At 38.7% G+C, this 18236-nt stretch overlaps 3 protein-coding genes across 5 annotated transcripts; all 3 read right to left on the reverse strand.

Annotated features, from left to right (window-relative positions):
* Positions 1–919: 919 nt before the first annotated feature.
* On the reverse strand, positions 920–3239 carry tmem18 (transmembrane protein 18). The gene is made up of 5 exons (XM_058614285.1): positions 3013–3239; positions 2738–2855; positions 1644–1698; positions 1456–1549; positions 920–1343 (listed from the first exon to the last, which is right to left on the reverse strand). Exons 1-5 carry the CDS (start codon positions 3103–3105, stop codon positions 1245–1247), a joined length of 459 nt encoding a protein of 152 aa, XP_058470268.1. The 5' UTR covers positions 3106–3239; the 3' UTR covers positions 920–1244.
* A 33-nt stretch (positions 3240–3272) lies between these two features.
* LOC131444126 (required for drug-induced death protein 1-like) lies at positions 3273–7105 on the reverse strand. Its single transcript, XM_058614286.1, has 2 exons — positions 6726–7105; positions 3273–4601 (listed from the first exon to the last, which is right to left on the reverse strand). The coding sequence occupies exons 1-2, from the start codon at positions 7014–7016 to the stop codon at positions 4464–4466; spliced, it is 429 nt and encodes a 142-aa protein (XP_058470269.1). The 5' UTR covers positions 7017–7105; the 3' UTR covers positions 3273–4463.
* A 362-nt stretch (positions 7106–7467) lies between these two features.
* LOC131443924 (structural maintenance of chromosomes protein 6-like) lies at positions 7468–18159 on the reverse strand. 3 transcript variants are annotated; one of them, XM_058614012.1, is made up of 27 exons: positions 18019–18159; positions 17538–17664; positions 16449–16596; positions 16048–16153; positions 15825–15961; positions 15569–15630; positions 15363–15443; positions 15166–15267; positions 14902–15021; positions 14673–14771; positions 14367–14513; positions 14064–14152; positions 13773–13937; positions 13375–13553; positions 13073–13274; positions 12121–12235; positions 11608–11904; positions 11432–11512; positions 11159–11329; positions 10416–10553; positions 10115–10260; positions 9902–10027; positions 9684–9789; positions 8866–9048; positions 8366–8518; positions 8111–8208; positions 7468–7833 (listed from the first exon to the last, which is right to left on the reverse strand). In XM_058614012.1, exons 2-27 carry the CDS (start codon positions 17661–17663, stop codon positions 7737–7739), a joined length of 3474 nt encoding a protein of 1157 aa, XP_058469995.1. In that variant the 5' UTR covers position 17664; positions 18019–18159; the 3' UTR covers positions 7468–7736. The 3 variants fall into 3 exon arrangements, with proteins under 3 accessions (XP_058469995.1, XP_058469996.1, XP_058469997.1); XM_058614013.1 differs by lacking the exon at positions 18019–18159 and adding an exon at positions 17797–17997; XM_058614014.1 differs by lacking the exon at positions 8866–9048 and having other exon boundaries at positions 18019–18158.
* Positions 18160–18236: the final 77 nt, after the last annotated feature.

The raw sequence follows: 18236 nt of genomic DNA on the forward strand, positions 1-18236 counted from the left end.
ATCCCCACCTCCACCACCATTTCTCTTCCTCCCTGTCATGACTGTAGAGCAATCACTCGTACACATAGTGTAACTATAGTATAGTATAATCATGGTGGCTCACGACAGATACATTCAGGCAAAAACAGGCATGAAATTCAAATAACTACAAGGTTGAGGTTAAATTTCCCGACATGTTGAATAGTTTGAAATTAAGAAAAAGGTCTCCCATGACGCTCATCTCTTGGCGAAGACAGCACCTGTCTCTTGTCATTTAGTCCGCACTGCCCTCTAGTGCCATACATGCAAAACAGTGTAAAACATTCATTCATTCAGTTAGTTTTTGTGTTTTGTGTTTTTGCATCTTATAACGTCATGCTTTGATTCAATGTTTTTTCATTGAAAATGTCTAAAATGTTTAGTTTTCAGTCTGTAGTGAAGAACCCTCCTATAAGGAAGGATCAAACATGCCTTGCACAAAAATAGGTGAACCCAGTATCTGGAAAGCTTTGGAAAAACCACACCACCTCCCAGAGAGGCTGGTGGATAAATTAATCCTGGCTCATTAAGTCAGTTTGGTTTGTTTTTCACAATTTTACTCTAGTGAGGGATCCAGCCCACAATTACCTGTTAATGAGTTGATGTTTGAGTTTGAATAGATTCAACAACTAATTTTAATTGACATAGCTGCTGCAAAACGTAAGAGTAACCCACATTATAATCAGCACTTTGTTTCAGCTGTTGTCGTTTTTTTAAGTGCTTTATAATTAAAGTTGGATTAGATAATCTATACTTAAGTTTCTATACACATTTCTGTCAATGAAATGATGAAAACAGATGATTATGGTTCTAGAAAATACTACTTTGTTTCTTCCCCTCTCCCTGTCTCATAAATAAATACCCATTTCCCTGATGGAGGCTTGAATTTCTGGTAAAGGTATTCAAATTCCCCAGCCATGAATTTAATAAGTCAAAAAATGCTTCATGTCTTTTGTACATGTCAACACTCTGTAAACCTACATTAAATACAAAACAGTAACTGTCCATTGGTCCTTGCCAATCTCATAGTGTGCAAACATATTCAGCAGCCCCGTCAGTCCAACAGTCGTTAGCAGAAAGAACGGCATCCAGTCCAGACATCAGCGAACAATCCTTTTTATAGTCACGAGAAGGAATCTGCCCATCAGCTCCAAAGTTCAGGATTAGCAAAGGAGAGGTTGTCAGCTCCTCTCAGTGAAGCCCATTAACAGACATAAGGAAAGAGATCAGTCATTCTTTTCCCTTTTCTCTCTGCGGGCCTTTCGCTTCAGCTGGAGTGTCTTAAGTTCAGTCATGGTAGAAAAGGTCCTGTACACCCACACCATCTGCAGTTATGTAACGCACAAACACATGTTATCAGTGGAATAGCTTACACCAAATAGTGTTCTTGACATCTGATCTGATGTGACAAGTTGGACAATAATCTGTAAAACATACCACAATGATGACTGTATTGAGCAGAAGTGGGATCGAGAACACCAAAGATATGAACATGCCCTTGGAATCAAAGTACTGGAAATTGGAAAAAGACCTGCAAACAGTAATAAAGCTTAATGAGCGTTTGTTGATTACTCTTAATTTACTGTTCCAGCAGAGCATCTACACACATTAACCCTGCATCTTACATCCAGTTCATGGCTGCCAGCTCATTCAGATGTTCAGCACCATACACCAAAGCAACTGTGGAGAGAATGCATGTCAGACAAGTCAGATCACACACACACCCACTCCAAAATTAGCAATCATGTCTCATTTGAAACTGTTGTGTTATTTGCTGTAGTGACAAATTAACACAATATACTACACACACACACACAGCAGAGCAGGGAGCTAGAATACAATTATCAACTGTGAAATACATACATTTATAATATTTATTCACATTCTCATCTTGCTAGTGTCATATAGACTTAGCACTGTTTTGAAGGCAAAATGGGGTCCAACCTGGCTGCAGCGAAGTGAACCTATCACAAGCGGTTTACTCGATAGACAGGATGTTCACTATTAATATCTGCAACTTCATTCTTACTAGTCAAAACTACAGTTACAAATATCCGCAATTTAGTTTTAGCGTGTCAGAATGACGTCACTTTTGCCATCCACAACTCAATTGTAGATATTTCTAATGCCAGTTTCAGATATCAGGGTCGCTATGACTAGACACAGTTCAATCCTCAATTTCAGATATCTACATTGTCCTTTTTAGATATCTTGAATTAAGTCTCCGATATATGAAATTGGAATTAGAGATAAGAAATATCTATAATGACAAACTCCCCATGCATAAATGGCAAACATGATGTCATTTTGACTGGTAAAAAAAACTGAATTGCAGATATCTGAAAACTGTAGTTTTGACTAGAACGAATGACGTCACAGATATTTACAGCTACAAGTCACAAAAAACGACTAGTCAAAATGACGTGACCGATATCTGTAATGGAAATGTCAGATAGTCAACTAGGCCATTAAATGTTAAAAAGGATTGCCATTATTACTCATGAATGTGTTTTTTTCATTTTGATTGTTTTGTATCTTTTACGTTCTTCATGTTTGATAATATATACAACACACACATGATTTGCTATCAATTAGGTTACATAGAAATGTTAGACTTCAGACGTTGACTTTGACGTTAAACTAATTTGTCGAAGACTGATTTTCCTGTAATTAAGTGCATAAAACAAAAATTATATACAGTAACTTCTTGTTCACGTACCCATGAGCAGAAAGTGACAGATCTGAGCTCTGTAGTATCTGCAGGTCACCACCGTCACAAACAAACACACTACATGGGACACCATCAGTCCGATGAGCCAAGGCTCCGACCACTGAACCTGGAGAAAAGACAAAGAAATAAGACATAAATAAGAACACGCAATCTTGAAGCTGTTCACAGAAGTGAGTTTCAATTAAAAGGCCGAGTGCGTTGAGGTTCGTTCAGCTAGCTGTGAGAGCTAGCATCTCGAATCAAGGCTTAAACGTGCGACTTACAGACATGAGAAACGACCATATTGACGTGATTCTTAAATTACTGAATCCATCAATAGGGATAGCGCTGATATTCTCTGGTTTAACGTCCGTCATTTTCACAAAAAAGCTCGGTTGTTGACGGACTGTGCCAACGCGTATGTAAACACGACAAGAACGCGGAAGTAGCTTTACTGCAGTTGAGGTGAAGTGAGTTCTAGGTTGGAACACAATCAGACTTCGACTTATGTTCAACCTGAAACTAACTTCGCCGCTTTCTGTCGTCGTTTTAAATCAGAATCACCTTTATTGTCATTATACAGTGTACACCGAGATTAAAGGACAGCTCTAGTAGTGCAAGTGGAGAGATAAAGAGTAGAAGAAGAAACAGCAAATCAGTGCACCAACACCGTCGACAAAAATTAGAAGGATATGTAAAAAAAAAAAAGTATTTAAAGTATTTACAGTGGGAGCCAGTAAGGGAAATATGCAGGATATGATACAGTACATTGTACAGCAGAGTGGATGTATGTGGGGTTAAAAGTAATACGTCATGTTTTCAGTTTCATGGTTTAAAGCAGTTTTTCACTTGAGTATAATATTATCGACGTTTTTTAATATACAGATATATTTTAATGAAATAACATTTGACATTGTTATCATACATGAAATACAAATATTTGCTTCAGGGGCGCTTCTGTAAATGGAAGTGGCAGATATTGCATTAGTTTCATTTAACTTCACTATTATATATAGTCAGAAACTAATTAATAATTAAGGATTTAACCTTTTGTATTTGTTGTATAACTTTATGACACATTTAAATGTTTTTTTTGATTTACTATTCCTCACATTCAGATACATGAACACAAATGTAATATATACATACAAAAACACTGATATACAGTAGCCTACAGTTAGAATTAACTTCACAGCTCAGTGACAGCCTCCATTGAACATGACACACATTTCTAATTTTTCATACTGCTCCAGCTGCTCCACACCAACTCTGTTCACATCCTACCAGCCTTCTTTCCCTGTCAATGCTTTGCCTGTAAATCATTTAAATAAATACCATCCTGATTAACTTCATCTGCAAGTACAGTAAAGTGCTTTTTTTATTATCTATCTGCAGACATGCAAAAACCAGCTAGCTGCCTGAAAAGAAACATTTTCCAAATGTAAAAAGGCACTCAAGTCTTTTAGTAAATTATTAATCATTATATAAAAACAAATAAAGGAGTTTGTCTGCTGTTAAAAATGTCTATTTTACTGAGAAATAACTTGATATCAAAATGAATTCACTAATTATTATTAATTGATTATAACTTATGAAATATATATAAAAAAAGATGTAATTTCAAATGTATAATCATGATCAAAATTCTTTGGTCAGTGTCCATGTGATGCTGGTACATGCAACACAGTTTAGTCAGAAACCGGAGGAGATTGAGTGATTGATCGATCGCTTCAGCTCAGGTCCCGTTTCTTCCTCGGTGAAAATCAGGGACGAAAGTCGCAGCCATGGCCATTGGAGTGGAATATCCAAGAGCAAAATTGTAGAGACCAAGCATCAGACACTTCCAACTGGAGCGCAGTGCTTTGCCAACATTCTGGAAAACAAAGAAATTGATTGATTATTGATTAGAAAATCTGAATTCATGTCAATCCATGATACATTTAACATGAATCATGGCTTAGTCACAAACATGATTGATTTGATTTTCCCTGGAAATCATGTCATCACTAGTTGTATCCTCTAATCAAAAGGAGTGTTCCAAAGATTGAATTGCATATTTTAAGTGAACTGTGGAAATGTTTTTTTTATTATTATTTGTCAGCACACAATCCTATGTAGAATCAGCATGAACGTATCCCGCTGTGTGTGTGTGTGTGTGTGTGTGTGTGATAAAATAAGAACAATGGCTCAGCAGGGAGAGTGTTTTTAACCCTGAAACATAAATAACAAGTCTTGTGAACCCTATTGTATCCTGTCCTCTTTGAGCAGGAAAGGGCTGACCGGCTGAAGCAGACAAAGGAAGACAGTTTGTGTAGGAAAATAAAGCTGCTTCCTCAATGTGGCACTACTTGAACTGGTATGAAATTGAATAACTGTTTCAAAATAAGCTGATAACAGGACCATGGGTTAGGATTTCTTTTTAAAAAGTAAAACCTGAATTTACAGACTCAAGTACCCATCTCAGACTGTCGCTCATTTACGATTTGTTTACCTGATATTCCTCAGCATGTTTTTACAGATGTACTATGTAGGCCACAATGGACTGATAAGAGACAGATAATGTGTAGTATAAACACAAGTGCCTAGTCACTTATTAAACCTATTAAAGTAATTTTGGTCACATTTTATTTCCTTATAAATCTCACATGATTTAAAGGGTTATAAATCAACATGTGAGCTGAATATGTTGTCACTTTGACCCACTCCATCATAAAAATAATTGATATTTATTATTAAATTGATCATATTGGATCAATAATTGCATCTGAAATGATTTCATGATTGTGAATCTAATGTTTTGATTGGTCATTCCCACACCACCTTTGCAGTTTCTCAATGATTATGATATGAATTATTTCAATAAGGCCAATTGATGCCATTACTTTTTACCTACCGGCACTGCACCTGCAAGAAAAGACATAGAATGTTCTTCATTACAGTAGCATACTATGCCATTTCTATTCATTAAATATTAAATTAAATATCAATTCCAGAGGAAATCACTTGCTGGAAATCACTCACAGGTTAAATTGCAGTATATTTCATTTTCAAACACAATGGTTTGCTTATTATACTCTGTAATCGTGCACCATTGTGGAAATGTAACCCAATAAACTTCCATGATAGGAAATATAATAAATGTAGTCAATAGTTAACAGTAGTCAAAGAGTCGTTTATGATTTGTTTTCAGCATGCATTCTTACATGAAGCCAATAGATAAAGCTTGTTATTGTCCAACACAAGGACGTAGTGTAGAAATAAATCACTTGTGTGGGTTATACAGCACTCTGTGCAGTAAATGGAACAATGGTGATCCTTCCTTGAACTCTGTTTCTCTTCATCCAAAAGACCTCATTAGTTAGTGCTGAATCACAAACACACACCCGGTCCCTGTATGTGTGAAACGTGCAAGTGATTGGTGACTGATAAAGGACAGAGCAAGAAAGTGGAGCAGCACATTTGTCTGTCAAAGGCCAAAGATGTGACACATATGAATCTGTAAAGCTCTTTTAAGAACATAATCTCTGGTTTTCGTCTGACCCAGAACTGGAACTGATGGCCAGTAAAAACAAAGCTACAATATTTATCAGATAAAAGAGCATGGGCTGGGTTATTTTAACTGCTGGTCATGCAGACAGCATTCTCAGATGACATTTTGAAAGTGGGAGCAAAACACAGGTTGACCAGCAACTCGGAGACCCAGGCCTGATTATTATGGAGAAATTAGGATGCAGTTGCAGAACAATACACACAATTACAAAAACAGTTAATTAGATGAAAATTATATAATTAAGATTCCACCAGAAGAAATTGAGGCTGATTAATGCCATATTAATGTGACGTGTGATTCATATTTTAACTTACCCGCATTGATCCTAAGAGGAAAGGACAAAAGGGAAGGAGATCAAGTATCTATTTAAGGCTACCACCTAACTATCCAAGTTCATAATTTTTGTTTCTGAACATTTTAAGCAAACTGTGAAAAAGGAATACCAACCTTCTTTACTTTTTTGTACTTTTCTTTCTTTCTCTTCTTCCTCTCTTGTTTTGCCTCATCCTCCACCAGTGGCTCATATCTCTCTGGCAGAAAGGCAAAGTGTATTTCTCTGTGGCACTTCTCATTCTGCCTGCTGTTGCCCGCCTCTGGGCGGCCGTCACCGTCGGCACAGCTCTCCTCACAGTCCACATGTCGCTGATACTTGCATGCTGCTGCAGGACTCGGAGTCTCACCTGATGCTTCTCCTGAGTTTCTGTTAAACAGTCTTGACGGAAGAGATTTGGTCTTCATGTCGTCTCCTCATAGCACCTCACAGGGAGGGAATGAAAAAGGCACTCGTTTCCACAGGAGGTCAGGGATGTTGTCAACAAACTTTACATCCATGAGTGGAAGTGCATTCCAGAGGACCGCCTCGTGTGGGAGATTTGGCTCAGAGCCCTTAAAGGTGCAAATATCTCCCCACATGACTGACCTTAATAGTTCTGAGGGTTTCAGGTTAAAGGTTTAAAACATGGATCTAAATCAAAATGACTTTTATCCAGTGAATCAGTAGACATTAGGGACATTCATCAAAGATTATGTGTGTCATATTGTGTTCCAACACATAATTAAAAAAAGTATACCTCTCTTAGTGTAATCTTTTTTTAATTATCCATCCAACCTTTTAAGTTGACTTAAGTGGAACTCAAGTGAAAAACACTTATGTTATTTGCTTATATCCATTAAAAAAAAACAACACTAAATCTTTTAACTAATTTATTCATTTATAATGAAAAACAATGAAAGAAAATAAAAGATACAAAATACTTGCGCTCTGTACAAAACCCTGAATGTATTCCAATCTTATAGGAAACATTTAATATGCTATCTCTGAACAGTAAACTTATTTACTAACAAAACCCACAACGCCCACTTTATGAATAAAATAGATGTGGCTGCATTTCTTTTTTTTTTACAATGATAGCCTTTAAGTATTAAGCAACTCTCTGATGGTGAACTAAACTAGCAACACTACTGGTGGTTGTCATGATTTGTTGGCGAGTTATTCTGGCTCCGGTCTGGATCTTTCATTCGTAAGATGTGGGTGTTTTCGCTTACAGGAAGAGTGCTGCAGAAAACAAACAAACAAACAAACAAACATGTCAACAGAGTCTTACCTTTGAGGGTTCAGGTGAAGAGAATTAAGCTTTTTCCCGGGGGAAACAATTCAAGGACGGCACTAAAATTCCCACAGCATTTGTTATTCCTCAAAGGATTAGTCCAGGGGCATTAAACTCAAAAGTGAGCTTGAGACCCCTGGATTAGTCCATAGTTAATTTACAGAGTTAGTTAACAAAGAAATTTGATATACACAACAAACAGAAGGAGGTTGTAGAAATGATTACCTCATGCTCTGTGGAGTGAGGAATATAAACTGCCTTTTGCGTTGACCAGCAGCCACTTTCAGCATCATGTCCATTGATATCCTCCTGTTCACCATGTCCTAATTAAACAAAACAAAACCCAGGATACATTTGATTGTTTGATAAATAAAGCTAGACAAAGAGAGACCGCTCCTCAGTATTTACGTCACAGTTTAGGAAGTTCTATTGTCCAGACAGACTCAACACAACTGATTAAAGAAATCATTATCTTATTACCATGTAGACGTCAAACTCATCGAGGCAGCGGAAAGGCGCCTCTGTGATGGCCCAAAGAGAGAGCACGAAGCAAACAGTGGAGAAGGAGCGCTCGCCTCCAGACAGAGAACGCATGTCCCTCAGGTCAGTCCCGCTTCCCTGGCCTGGCTGAACCTACACAGCAGTGGATAAGAAATTCATTTTGTACAAAAAAAACCCATTTGATGCCATGATTCCATGATCTCAGATGACATTGCATTGTTCTAACCTTAACCATAATTACTACTGGCCAGATTCCTAACCTCAACCAAACCCTGACCTCAGTTTAACATGTCTCCACCTTAAAATGTAGTCATTTACGCCATGGGGACTTGGGTTTTTGTTCCTATAAAAGGAAGACAAGTGCCCATAATGTGACTGTGTAGACAGATTAAGGTCCCCACAGCATAAGGAATACCAGGTACAAACAGCTTGCCTCCATCCCAGAGTGTCCCTGTCAGTTTGCTAACATTACTCCTTACCACCATGTCTTCAACTCCACTTTCCATCTTAACCTCAATCTGTCCCCACTTGGCCCTGTCATGGTCTCCCTGTCCCTCCTCTTCAGTTTCCTTCCTGTTATGTTCCTTCTCCTTTCTATGGCCAGCCACCTCTCCTTCTTCCTCCTGATGTTTCTGCTGCTGGTTTTCTGGTGCTGCTGGCACCTGCAGTAAACATGTCCGTTATTTTGGAGCACTTCTGGGCAAATTGCTTCCGTTTATTTTGGCCTGCCCTGGCCGACGGTAATAGATACGATTGGGCCAGCCCAGCGTCAGTATAGTAAATGAACCAATGGGCCACTGTTCAGGCTGTTGGTAGCGGCTGACTGGCCTCAAGGGGGAGAAAAAAGTCAGTGTTGTCTAGTGGAACCAAAGGTGCGTCGTCCCACTGGGAAGAATACCATTCCAGCCCTGTGACAGAACAAACTAGTAGCCTAAAATACAGATAGAATTCTATTTTGTCTCCGGTTTAAAGCCAGAAGGTCAGCAGGCAAAATTTATGTTGAGGTCAAATGAGGAAGGAAAAATGTCATTGGTCCATTTGCATGTACCACTCTAAGACAAATAACTGGAATTTCGTATTTCGACAATAATTTCAAGTTTGGTTGACTTTGATCTGACATAAATGTTTTCCGTATGATTTTCCATGCATTGATGGTGTGTTTTAGTTTTTAAAACCCGTTAGTGGACAATGAGCAAAATATAAATAAATAAATAAATAAATGAACTGGAATATGCATTATTAAAACACGTGCCATGATTATGTGTTGTCCCACTAATTGATCAAATTACGTTCTTACTGAAATGGAGAGCGTTTCGTTCTTGTGATCAAAGGTCATACTTCCAGTGTAGCCCCTCTGTTTCAACATGCTGTCAAAGTAGTATTTACAGCGGGCAGAGAGGAATCTAAAACAATAAAGAGATGATGGATCAGATGGACAATGAGTGAAGGATCAAAGCATGAGAATAAACCAGTCTGACCATGGTCACATTATCAATTCCTGTTTTGACAACTTGCCTCCTGAGCTCGGCGTAGACATACAGTCTGCGGTTCATCACATTGTCCAGGCATTTGATGAAGCTGTTGAGGTTCTTCACTTGATGTGTGAGGTTCTTGTAGCTCTCCAGAGCCTCGTGGTACTGTCTACATGTGAGAAATGTGAAGGGAGAAGAAGCTTTATGGGTTTACATGCATCAGCCGTTGCTTGGAACAGGAGTCAAGACAACCTACCTTACAATCTCCTCACGGTCACCTTGTTGGTCCTGCTGGGATGAGATCTTGGCTTTCAGACGTGTGATCTCACTGTCCAGACTTTTGGCTGTGCGACGCACTTCCACGCGCTCTGGGGAGATTTCTGTAGCCTTGATTACAGATGCCTGACCCACAGAGTAAAGCAAATCGTCAGACTCTGAGTTTTATTAAAAAAAAAAAAAACTCCCACACGCCACAGCTTAGAACAGCTCAACAATCTTCCAACATAAGCAGATGTCTTTAAGCCATTTTGAATACTAGAACTCACACCCTTACATACCTGATGTTCCTGCTCCTTGCTTTTCACGTTGGCTTCGAGGGTCTGGATGTTGTGGAGATGGATGCTGCGCTTCTCTTCATAGTGTTTCTTGTGATGCTTGCACTTCATCACATCCTGGTCAGTCTTACTCAGCTCATCCTGTGGCAGAACAAAAGTTTAATGTTGAGAGCAGGGCTTTTTTATTAATGTGGAGCAAGAGAAATTGTTTTAAATCACATTTGATTAGAACTAACGATTATTTTCATAATCAATTAATCTGTCGATTATTTTCTCGATTAATCGTTTGGTCCATAAAATATCAGAAAACCATAAAAAAATGTTGATCGGTGTTCATCAAACCTGGAAATGATGATGTTCTCAAATGTCTTGTTTTGTCCACAAACCAAAATGATTAACTTTTAATGATTTCTTTGTTATCCAGAGCAAAGAAATTAAGAAAATATTCACATTTAAGAAGCTTAAACAATCGGAAATCAAACCGATTAATCGATTATCATAATAGTTGTCGATTAATTTAGTAATCAATTAATAATCGGTTCATTGATTAATCGTTTCAGCTCTACATTTGATCTTGTGCTTGTGGAAAAATAATGCACCAACACAAATACAATCCAGGCAGTTTCTTTCAGATTAAGCTCTCAGAGGTTTATTTTACTCAACGTAGACTTACTAAATGTTGACTTAAAAAAAGTTTAATTTGAGTGTTTTAATTTGAGTAGACATCTTAAACCTTGCACTTGTACCTTGATTGGATCAGCTTCCTCTCGGATGGTGTTGATCTGCTCTTTGTGTCGCTTGTACTCCTTCTCTGCCTCCTCGTAGGAAGTCCTGAGGTCGGTCATCTGATTTCTCGTCTCCTCGTACTCGGCACGCTTGGATGCAATCTTTGTAATTATCTCCTGAAGTTCCTCCTCCTGTGGTGAAATTGTGTCACCAATAGTTCATCATTTAAAAGTATTGCATGTTGTGAATAATATTTGTGTATACAGATACATCTTTGTCTGTTTTGTACAAACCAGAGGGTTTAAGTCCTCCGACTGAGGCTCTTCTACATTCTGCAGGTCACTTAGCTCCAGTTGTAGTTTTGTGCCTTTATCCTAAATATTTAAACATGTATCATTATCAAACTCATAGTCTGAATATTGTGTCAAAATAAGATTAATACCGATTTGTAGGAGGCAAAAATATTTACTTCAGTCGTCTTCTGATCCATGTAAGTTCTCCTCAGCAGCCCTTCATTCTGTTTGATTTCTTCATTTATCTTTTTTATCTGTTGCTGGATACGAGTTGCCTGAGCTTTCTGGTTCTCTATCTCCTTCTGCAAATGTCTGATTTCCTCTTCAACATCTCCAGAGAGGTAGTTGGCTCTGGTCTGATCAGCGGTATAACTGCGGCTGTTGTCGATCTGATCTCCGTCTTTAGAGAAGGCCAGGTAACAGTTCTGGGGAGGGTTTCTGCTCTGCATCACTCTCCGAGCCTCTGTGCGATTCTACAAACCCAAAAAACAAAAGAAATCAGTGTACCATACCTTCACAATACTAAAACACGTCATCATAAGAGTAGGAGTCTGTGTCTTAATATATGACAAAATGGATAAAATCACATCATCACGGACTTTGCAGATAGTTTGAGTTCATATAATATGGCTGCATAGCATATTTAATTTTTCTTGGACTTTTATTTTGAAAAAGAAAAAGGCTATTACCTTAATGAGTAGAATACTTTCTATGCCCCGCTGATCAATCAAGCAGTTTGCTACAACGTGGTCCTCAATCTCCAGAGCTTGAAGCACTGAGGGATATTGAGGGTGATTCACAGCCCTGTCACATGAGACACAACAAACCAATATCACTTAAACATTATAGGGGATATTTCAGGTCCTGTGGTCCTGTGAGGAACATAGAGGACACATAGTCAGAACCTTACATACAGCTGTCTGCCCTGTGTGTGCCTAGATTATGTATCAGAACAGGCATTAACTCAGTTAAAAAAACACATGACGTGACAAAAGGAAAAAAATAAATGTTAAGCCGCTTAACAAAAGGCTCACCAAATAAAGTTCACAATATCTTAAAAATATGTTTACCTCTTTATCTTGGCATGACGGCCAGAAACTGAAATGTATAAATCACTCACTCTTTCGAACCAAAGTCCACAAAGAAAAACATCACTTGTCACTTTGGAATGAAGTATTTCAAAACACCATGGTCAAATGAATACATTTGGACTAAATGAGGGAGTGCATTAACATTCCTGTGCGCTGTGATGTAAAGTGACTGATTCTCGTCGTCTACTTTGGTGTGGGGGAGTGGCTGTCTAACGGTGGGAAAAGTAACAAACATATTGCAGACTTATGCAGGATTTTATTTGGCGAGTCTCTTAGTGACTGGTTAAACCTCCTCTCTTCCAGCATCCATGATATCAGTGACAGCGAGTGTCCACAGAAAGAGCACTGCAGCAAAATCAGTGTTGTCAATACCTCATACGGGTGTGTTAAATAAATTAAAATGAGCTTATTGCTGCAGTTACTAATATACCAATGTTATTGTTGTTTGTAAGAACAAAACCTTCAAGCCCAATGCTTTGTTTTGGGGCAATGTTCTACCATATAGTAAACATATACGTATAGTTTTCGTGAACAATGTTCATGTCCTCACCTCCTCCTCGTATCATGGAGTCGAGGGATGAATTGGCTGGTAATGATGGTAGGTCTGCGACCACCTTGGTACGCTCTGGCCATGAGTCCCTGTAGTACCTTCTCATCTTCATAATTGTCACAGGTGAAGGCCTGCAGCTGGCCTTTAAGACAAACTTCTACAGCCAAGGCCAGCTCTGGATCCTTTAGGCTAATTAGGTAACCTGTAGGAGACAAAAGTGATCATAAATCATAATACAGTACATCATAAATAAAAGTACTTATTTTACAATAAAAATTCACTACACTACTATTTTATCTTACCCAGAGGTCCTCTGGGTTTTTGCTTGAACTGGCCCCTTTTGTGAGCCTCCTCAATGGCAGTGAGCAGTGCAGGCATGTGCTCTCCGAAACGCCGCAGCCGATTGGAGCGACTGCTTTCCAGAGTCCGCACGTTTCTTTCGTTGGCATCGATAGACTTTTGCAGTACTGCCAGTTCTCTCCTGAGGAGAGATGGAGGTGGACAATTTGTTATGTCAGAGGCTAATGCGGCGGTAATGATTGTTCTGCCGAGTTTAATCTGCACACCAGCAGGACTTAATTATAAGTACTGACAGAAAAAATTACTGAGGGAGGGATTGACATAAAACGTATCTGTGAATAATTTTCTCTTTTGTCCCGAGATCATGATTCACACGTGATCTTGTTTTTGGCATCCCTACCCAATCTTTCCTTGTTCGTCCTTTAATCGGGTGCAGGCATTTTGATACTGGTCAGTCTGCTGGCTCAGAGTGGAGATGTGGTGTGTTATGTTCTCCAGCTCAGCCTTTATCTGCTCCATATGCTCTGTCCTGGCTTGACTCTCTGCTCCTGTGGTCTGACTGATGCTAGAGAGACAAAAAAAAAAGAAAAAGGTGATAACATAAACTAGAAAAAGGATGTGAAAAACATGGGAATCAAGACAGAATTAACCAGATGGTCACACAAGAAGAACAAACAAGATGAAGTCAAACCTTAGCTTGAGATCATTGATCCTTGTGGACAACTGAGCCTTGTCTTTTTCCAGGTCCCTCAGGTTAGCTTTGCATCGGTGGACAGTTACCTAAAGTGCACACATAAATAAGGAGCAGAAAGACCAGCCATTTACAGAGTTGCACACAAATATAACAGTGACTTCAAAGAGCTGGAACAAACAACAAACACACTACAATACTTAATGTAAAAAACATGCAAGTGACTGAAATTGCAATGTTATGAAGTTGATTAAAAGGAAATGTGAAACAATACAAGAGGTATAAAACAATATGGACCCTGACCTCACAGGACTTGAGAAGAGTATTACGTCTTTGCGCCTCGGCCTTAAGCTCGGTGCATCTGGGCTGGAGGTCCTGGACCTGTTGGGTGATCCCCTCCAACTGTTCCTGAATCTGTTTGTACTTCTTCTCAGACTCCTCAACCTTATGCTGCACAATCACAGTCAGAGATGTAGTCGGTTAAACGTTACGCATGGTGTGAGCTTACTTAACAACTACTAATAGTAGGTAGCACCAAGAATACACACTTTTGATAACTCTGGTTTTATACTGACAAATAACAATGTTTTCACTATTTTACTCTCATACCTTCCACTCATCAACTTTCTCATCATATTTCTCTGTGGACTTTCTGTCCAACTGCAGCTTTTCCTTCATCGGCTCCAACTCCCTCTCCATTTCTGTCACCTGCAAATTTTACCACACACACCAACAGCCATAAATATTTCGATGGACGGTCTTAATGAATGCACAAACCCAATATCATGAGCACACAGGCAGAAAATTGATTCAAGAAAACCGCTAGAAATGATCTTACCAAAGCCCAAGCCATCTGCTTCCGTAACTCCTCCAGTTTGGTGGACATTTCGTCAAGCGATGTCAGGCTCTTGTAACATTCCTCTTTTTCACGATAATTCTGCTTTATATCTTTCAAGTGCTGCAACAGTCATAATCAGACATGGCCACACAAAATTAGCTAGTCATAAACTGAGGTCACAATTAAAGTATTTTAAAGTATATCCAAAATAAAGTCTAAAATATAATTACGTAAGATAATGTATTAAGCGAAAAACACAATTACTTCACTGTGTTGCTCCACTTTATCAGCAGTGACATGCTTGGTGCTTTTGATGTAAACAAAGTCCTCTCTCATCTGGTCCAGTTGTGTAGCTTTCATAAAAAACTGAGCAACAGAAAAGAAAGTTAAAAGAATCTTACCAGACCAATAGGGATAGGCATTTATTATTATTATTTTTACATTTATTATTTTAGACAAACCTTGTACTTGTCCCCTTCTCCTTTTGAATGTAAGAAGTATTTGCTCATCTCTTGAGTCAGAACTGAAATAGGATTGTTGACCTTTGGAGAAAATTTAAATAAATAACAGGTTAAAAATGACTCCAGCTCATCAACACCCATTAGATTACACAGCGTTATAATTATGTTAACACCTTTGCACTGAACAAGACTTGTTTCGCTCATACCTGAATATTAAAATTGTCCAGCATCGACATAAGCTCTTCCTTCTTTGTTGAGACAATTTGACCTGAGAGAGCAAAGAAGATTTTATAAAAACATTCTTAATGTGTATTGAGAGGAAGCAGCTACTGGAGCTCCAGACTAATATGACAAGATATTGCCTATTTTCATCTTCAACAGTGTTTTGTAATAGTTATTTTGACGTGGTATTGCGATCACAAATTGTAGCAGTGGTTCCACATAGCGTTTCATGGCTTTTACCTGACTTGCTCTTCAGTTTATAGGTTCTCAACCCCTCTCGTGTTATTCTGAGGTCTACAGTGATGGCTGGACCAAACACTTCAGGTTTGTAAGCATCCTTTCCTTTGTTACGCAGGGTAACCGACACATCAGCTGAGCTGAGGAAACAGGGATGACACGTTTAGTGCAACAAATAAAAGTGCCAAAAAACAATGTCTATTACATAGTGTTGGGAATAATTTACCTTTCTCCTTCTTTGACAAAACCTTTGAGGGATGATCCTCTGTTTGTAGCCTGTGCATTGCCACCTAGAGCAACTATGAGAGCAGTCAAGACGGCACTCTTCCCACCTGTAACATGAGCAGTTTTTGTGCAGCAAAAAAAACGACAAACTGGAGGATAAGACAATAATACAAAAGTGAGTTCAACTGGAGCTTGTGTACAATGACTGTTGTCAGCTCCTTTTAAAATACCCTTATGTGACAAAAGGCTATAGTATGTGACAACAAATTAAGTTAATGCACCAGTAGCCATGGTAACTGAAAGATTTTCAATAAACCTAGTTGCTGGGGAGGGAGACAGTATGATTTCTGTTATTTTCACTTAATTTCTGGAACACCGTACTTGTTTAATGTTTTCACTCACTTCCATTGTTGCCGACAACAAAGTTGACATTGGAACCAAAGGCGAATGGGCCGAGGAGTGTGTGGCACATGAAGTTCTTTAAGGTGATGCTCTCCACAATCCCAGCATCTCTCACTACATCATCACCACCACTACCACCGTCTTGGACCTTAACACAAGTTTTATTTCTGTCAAACCACTCATCAATTTCCTGCCACATATGCAAATACGTGTATATTTTCGGAACACATTTCAAAAGGAAACAAATATTAGATACTACAGATAAATACAGATACTCATCAACTTTCATGCAAATTTGTGCATGTTTTCTCAACCTTACAAACACAGCGTAAGAAGATGAAGCCAAAGAGTCAGCAGCATATTCAGCCTACTGATAATGTTTATCCTTAAAATGGAGTTACAATGTAGTGTTACAAAACCAGTTCATTTATAAATAAAATTAAATACAATTATTTAAATTTGGATTACTATACTGTAAATCACAAGGTCTTGAACACAGTGGAAAGATGTGGGCTCTCCCTTGTGGTATAGTAATAAGTCACTTTATTAGTTACACAAATATCAAAATGAAGCGTCCAACTCTGTAAGTACATTTCTCTATTATTGCACTATTTTTTCCCACTGTTGTACATTTTACATTTTATGTTTATAATATTTTCTTGTATTGCTGCTATGTCGAAACAATTTCCCCTTGGGGATGAATAAAGTATTTCTATTCTATTCTAAGTAAAGTGTGGTCTTTTGCTGCTGTAGCCCATCCACCACAAACTTTGACATGTTGTGTGTTCAGTGTTGGTGTTTTACATAACATGGTTGTAAGTGACTGGTGTCTTTCTACAAGTTTGAACCAGTATGCCCAATCTCATATGACCTCTGGCATCTGCAAGGCTTTTAGGTCCAGAGAATGGACACTCATTTTAATTCTCTCTTTACCATTCTCATGCACAAAAATCCCAGTAGGTCAGCAGTTTGTGAAATACTCCAGAACAGTGAATAGTGTAAATCCCGCCATTGTCAAGTTATCGTGAGGGGTATTATCGCGATACAAATCGTATTAATATGTTGTAACATGTTGGTGAACGTACATACCTGGCTCAAAACAGGGTCGTCCTGGTCGTTATCATCAACATTGTCATTATCGTCATCTTCTTCCTGCACAGCTCTGACCCGTTTGTTGAGGCTTTCCCTGACAGAGCTGTTTTTTCTTTTAGACATTCTGATCACACACACACACACCACATCGTAGGGGAAATGAAAATGAAACTTAACACAAGTTACAATCGCAAGCAGCATCGAGTCATGCAATGATGTTTTAGTGATGTTAGTTGAACATTCATTCATTGCTCACATTTACTGGACTTTGAGATGCTCAGAACACTGGCCGCACATGAACGTATGGGCAACAACAACGCTGTTATATCGCTAGAAGTGTGAATAAGTAGCACGGCTAGCTCCCACTACATGCTAAACGTTAAAAAAGTTACTATGTCGTTGCGTATTTCCGTGTGTTTCTGTAGTATTATAGAAGCAGAAAAGGGGTTACCGTATCCATCAGTTAGCTATTGCTTACCTAGGCTAAGGCGGTCTCACACAGCCACACAGCTCTCTTCACAACCCAGCCGTTGAGTGTTGAGGACCACTCTCTGGAATATTTATCGAATTCGCGCTCACCGCTCCCGCACAAGACCTCGCGAGAGTCACCGGGTTTATTTCCGGGTTGAGCGGCTCATAGAGCATGCGCATGCGTGATGATGTTTACTGTGACTGTGATTATACAGAATATTCTTT

The sequence above is a fragment of the Solea solea genome, chromosome 17, assembly GCF_958295425.1.
Source record: "Solea solea chromosome 17, fSolSol10.1, whole genome shotgun sequence".
Classification (NCBI taxonomy): Eukaryota; Metazoa; Chordata; class Actinopteri; order Pleuronectiformes; family Soleidae; genus Solea; species Solea solea.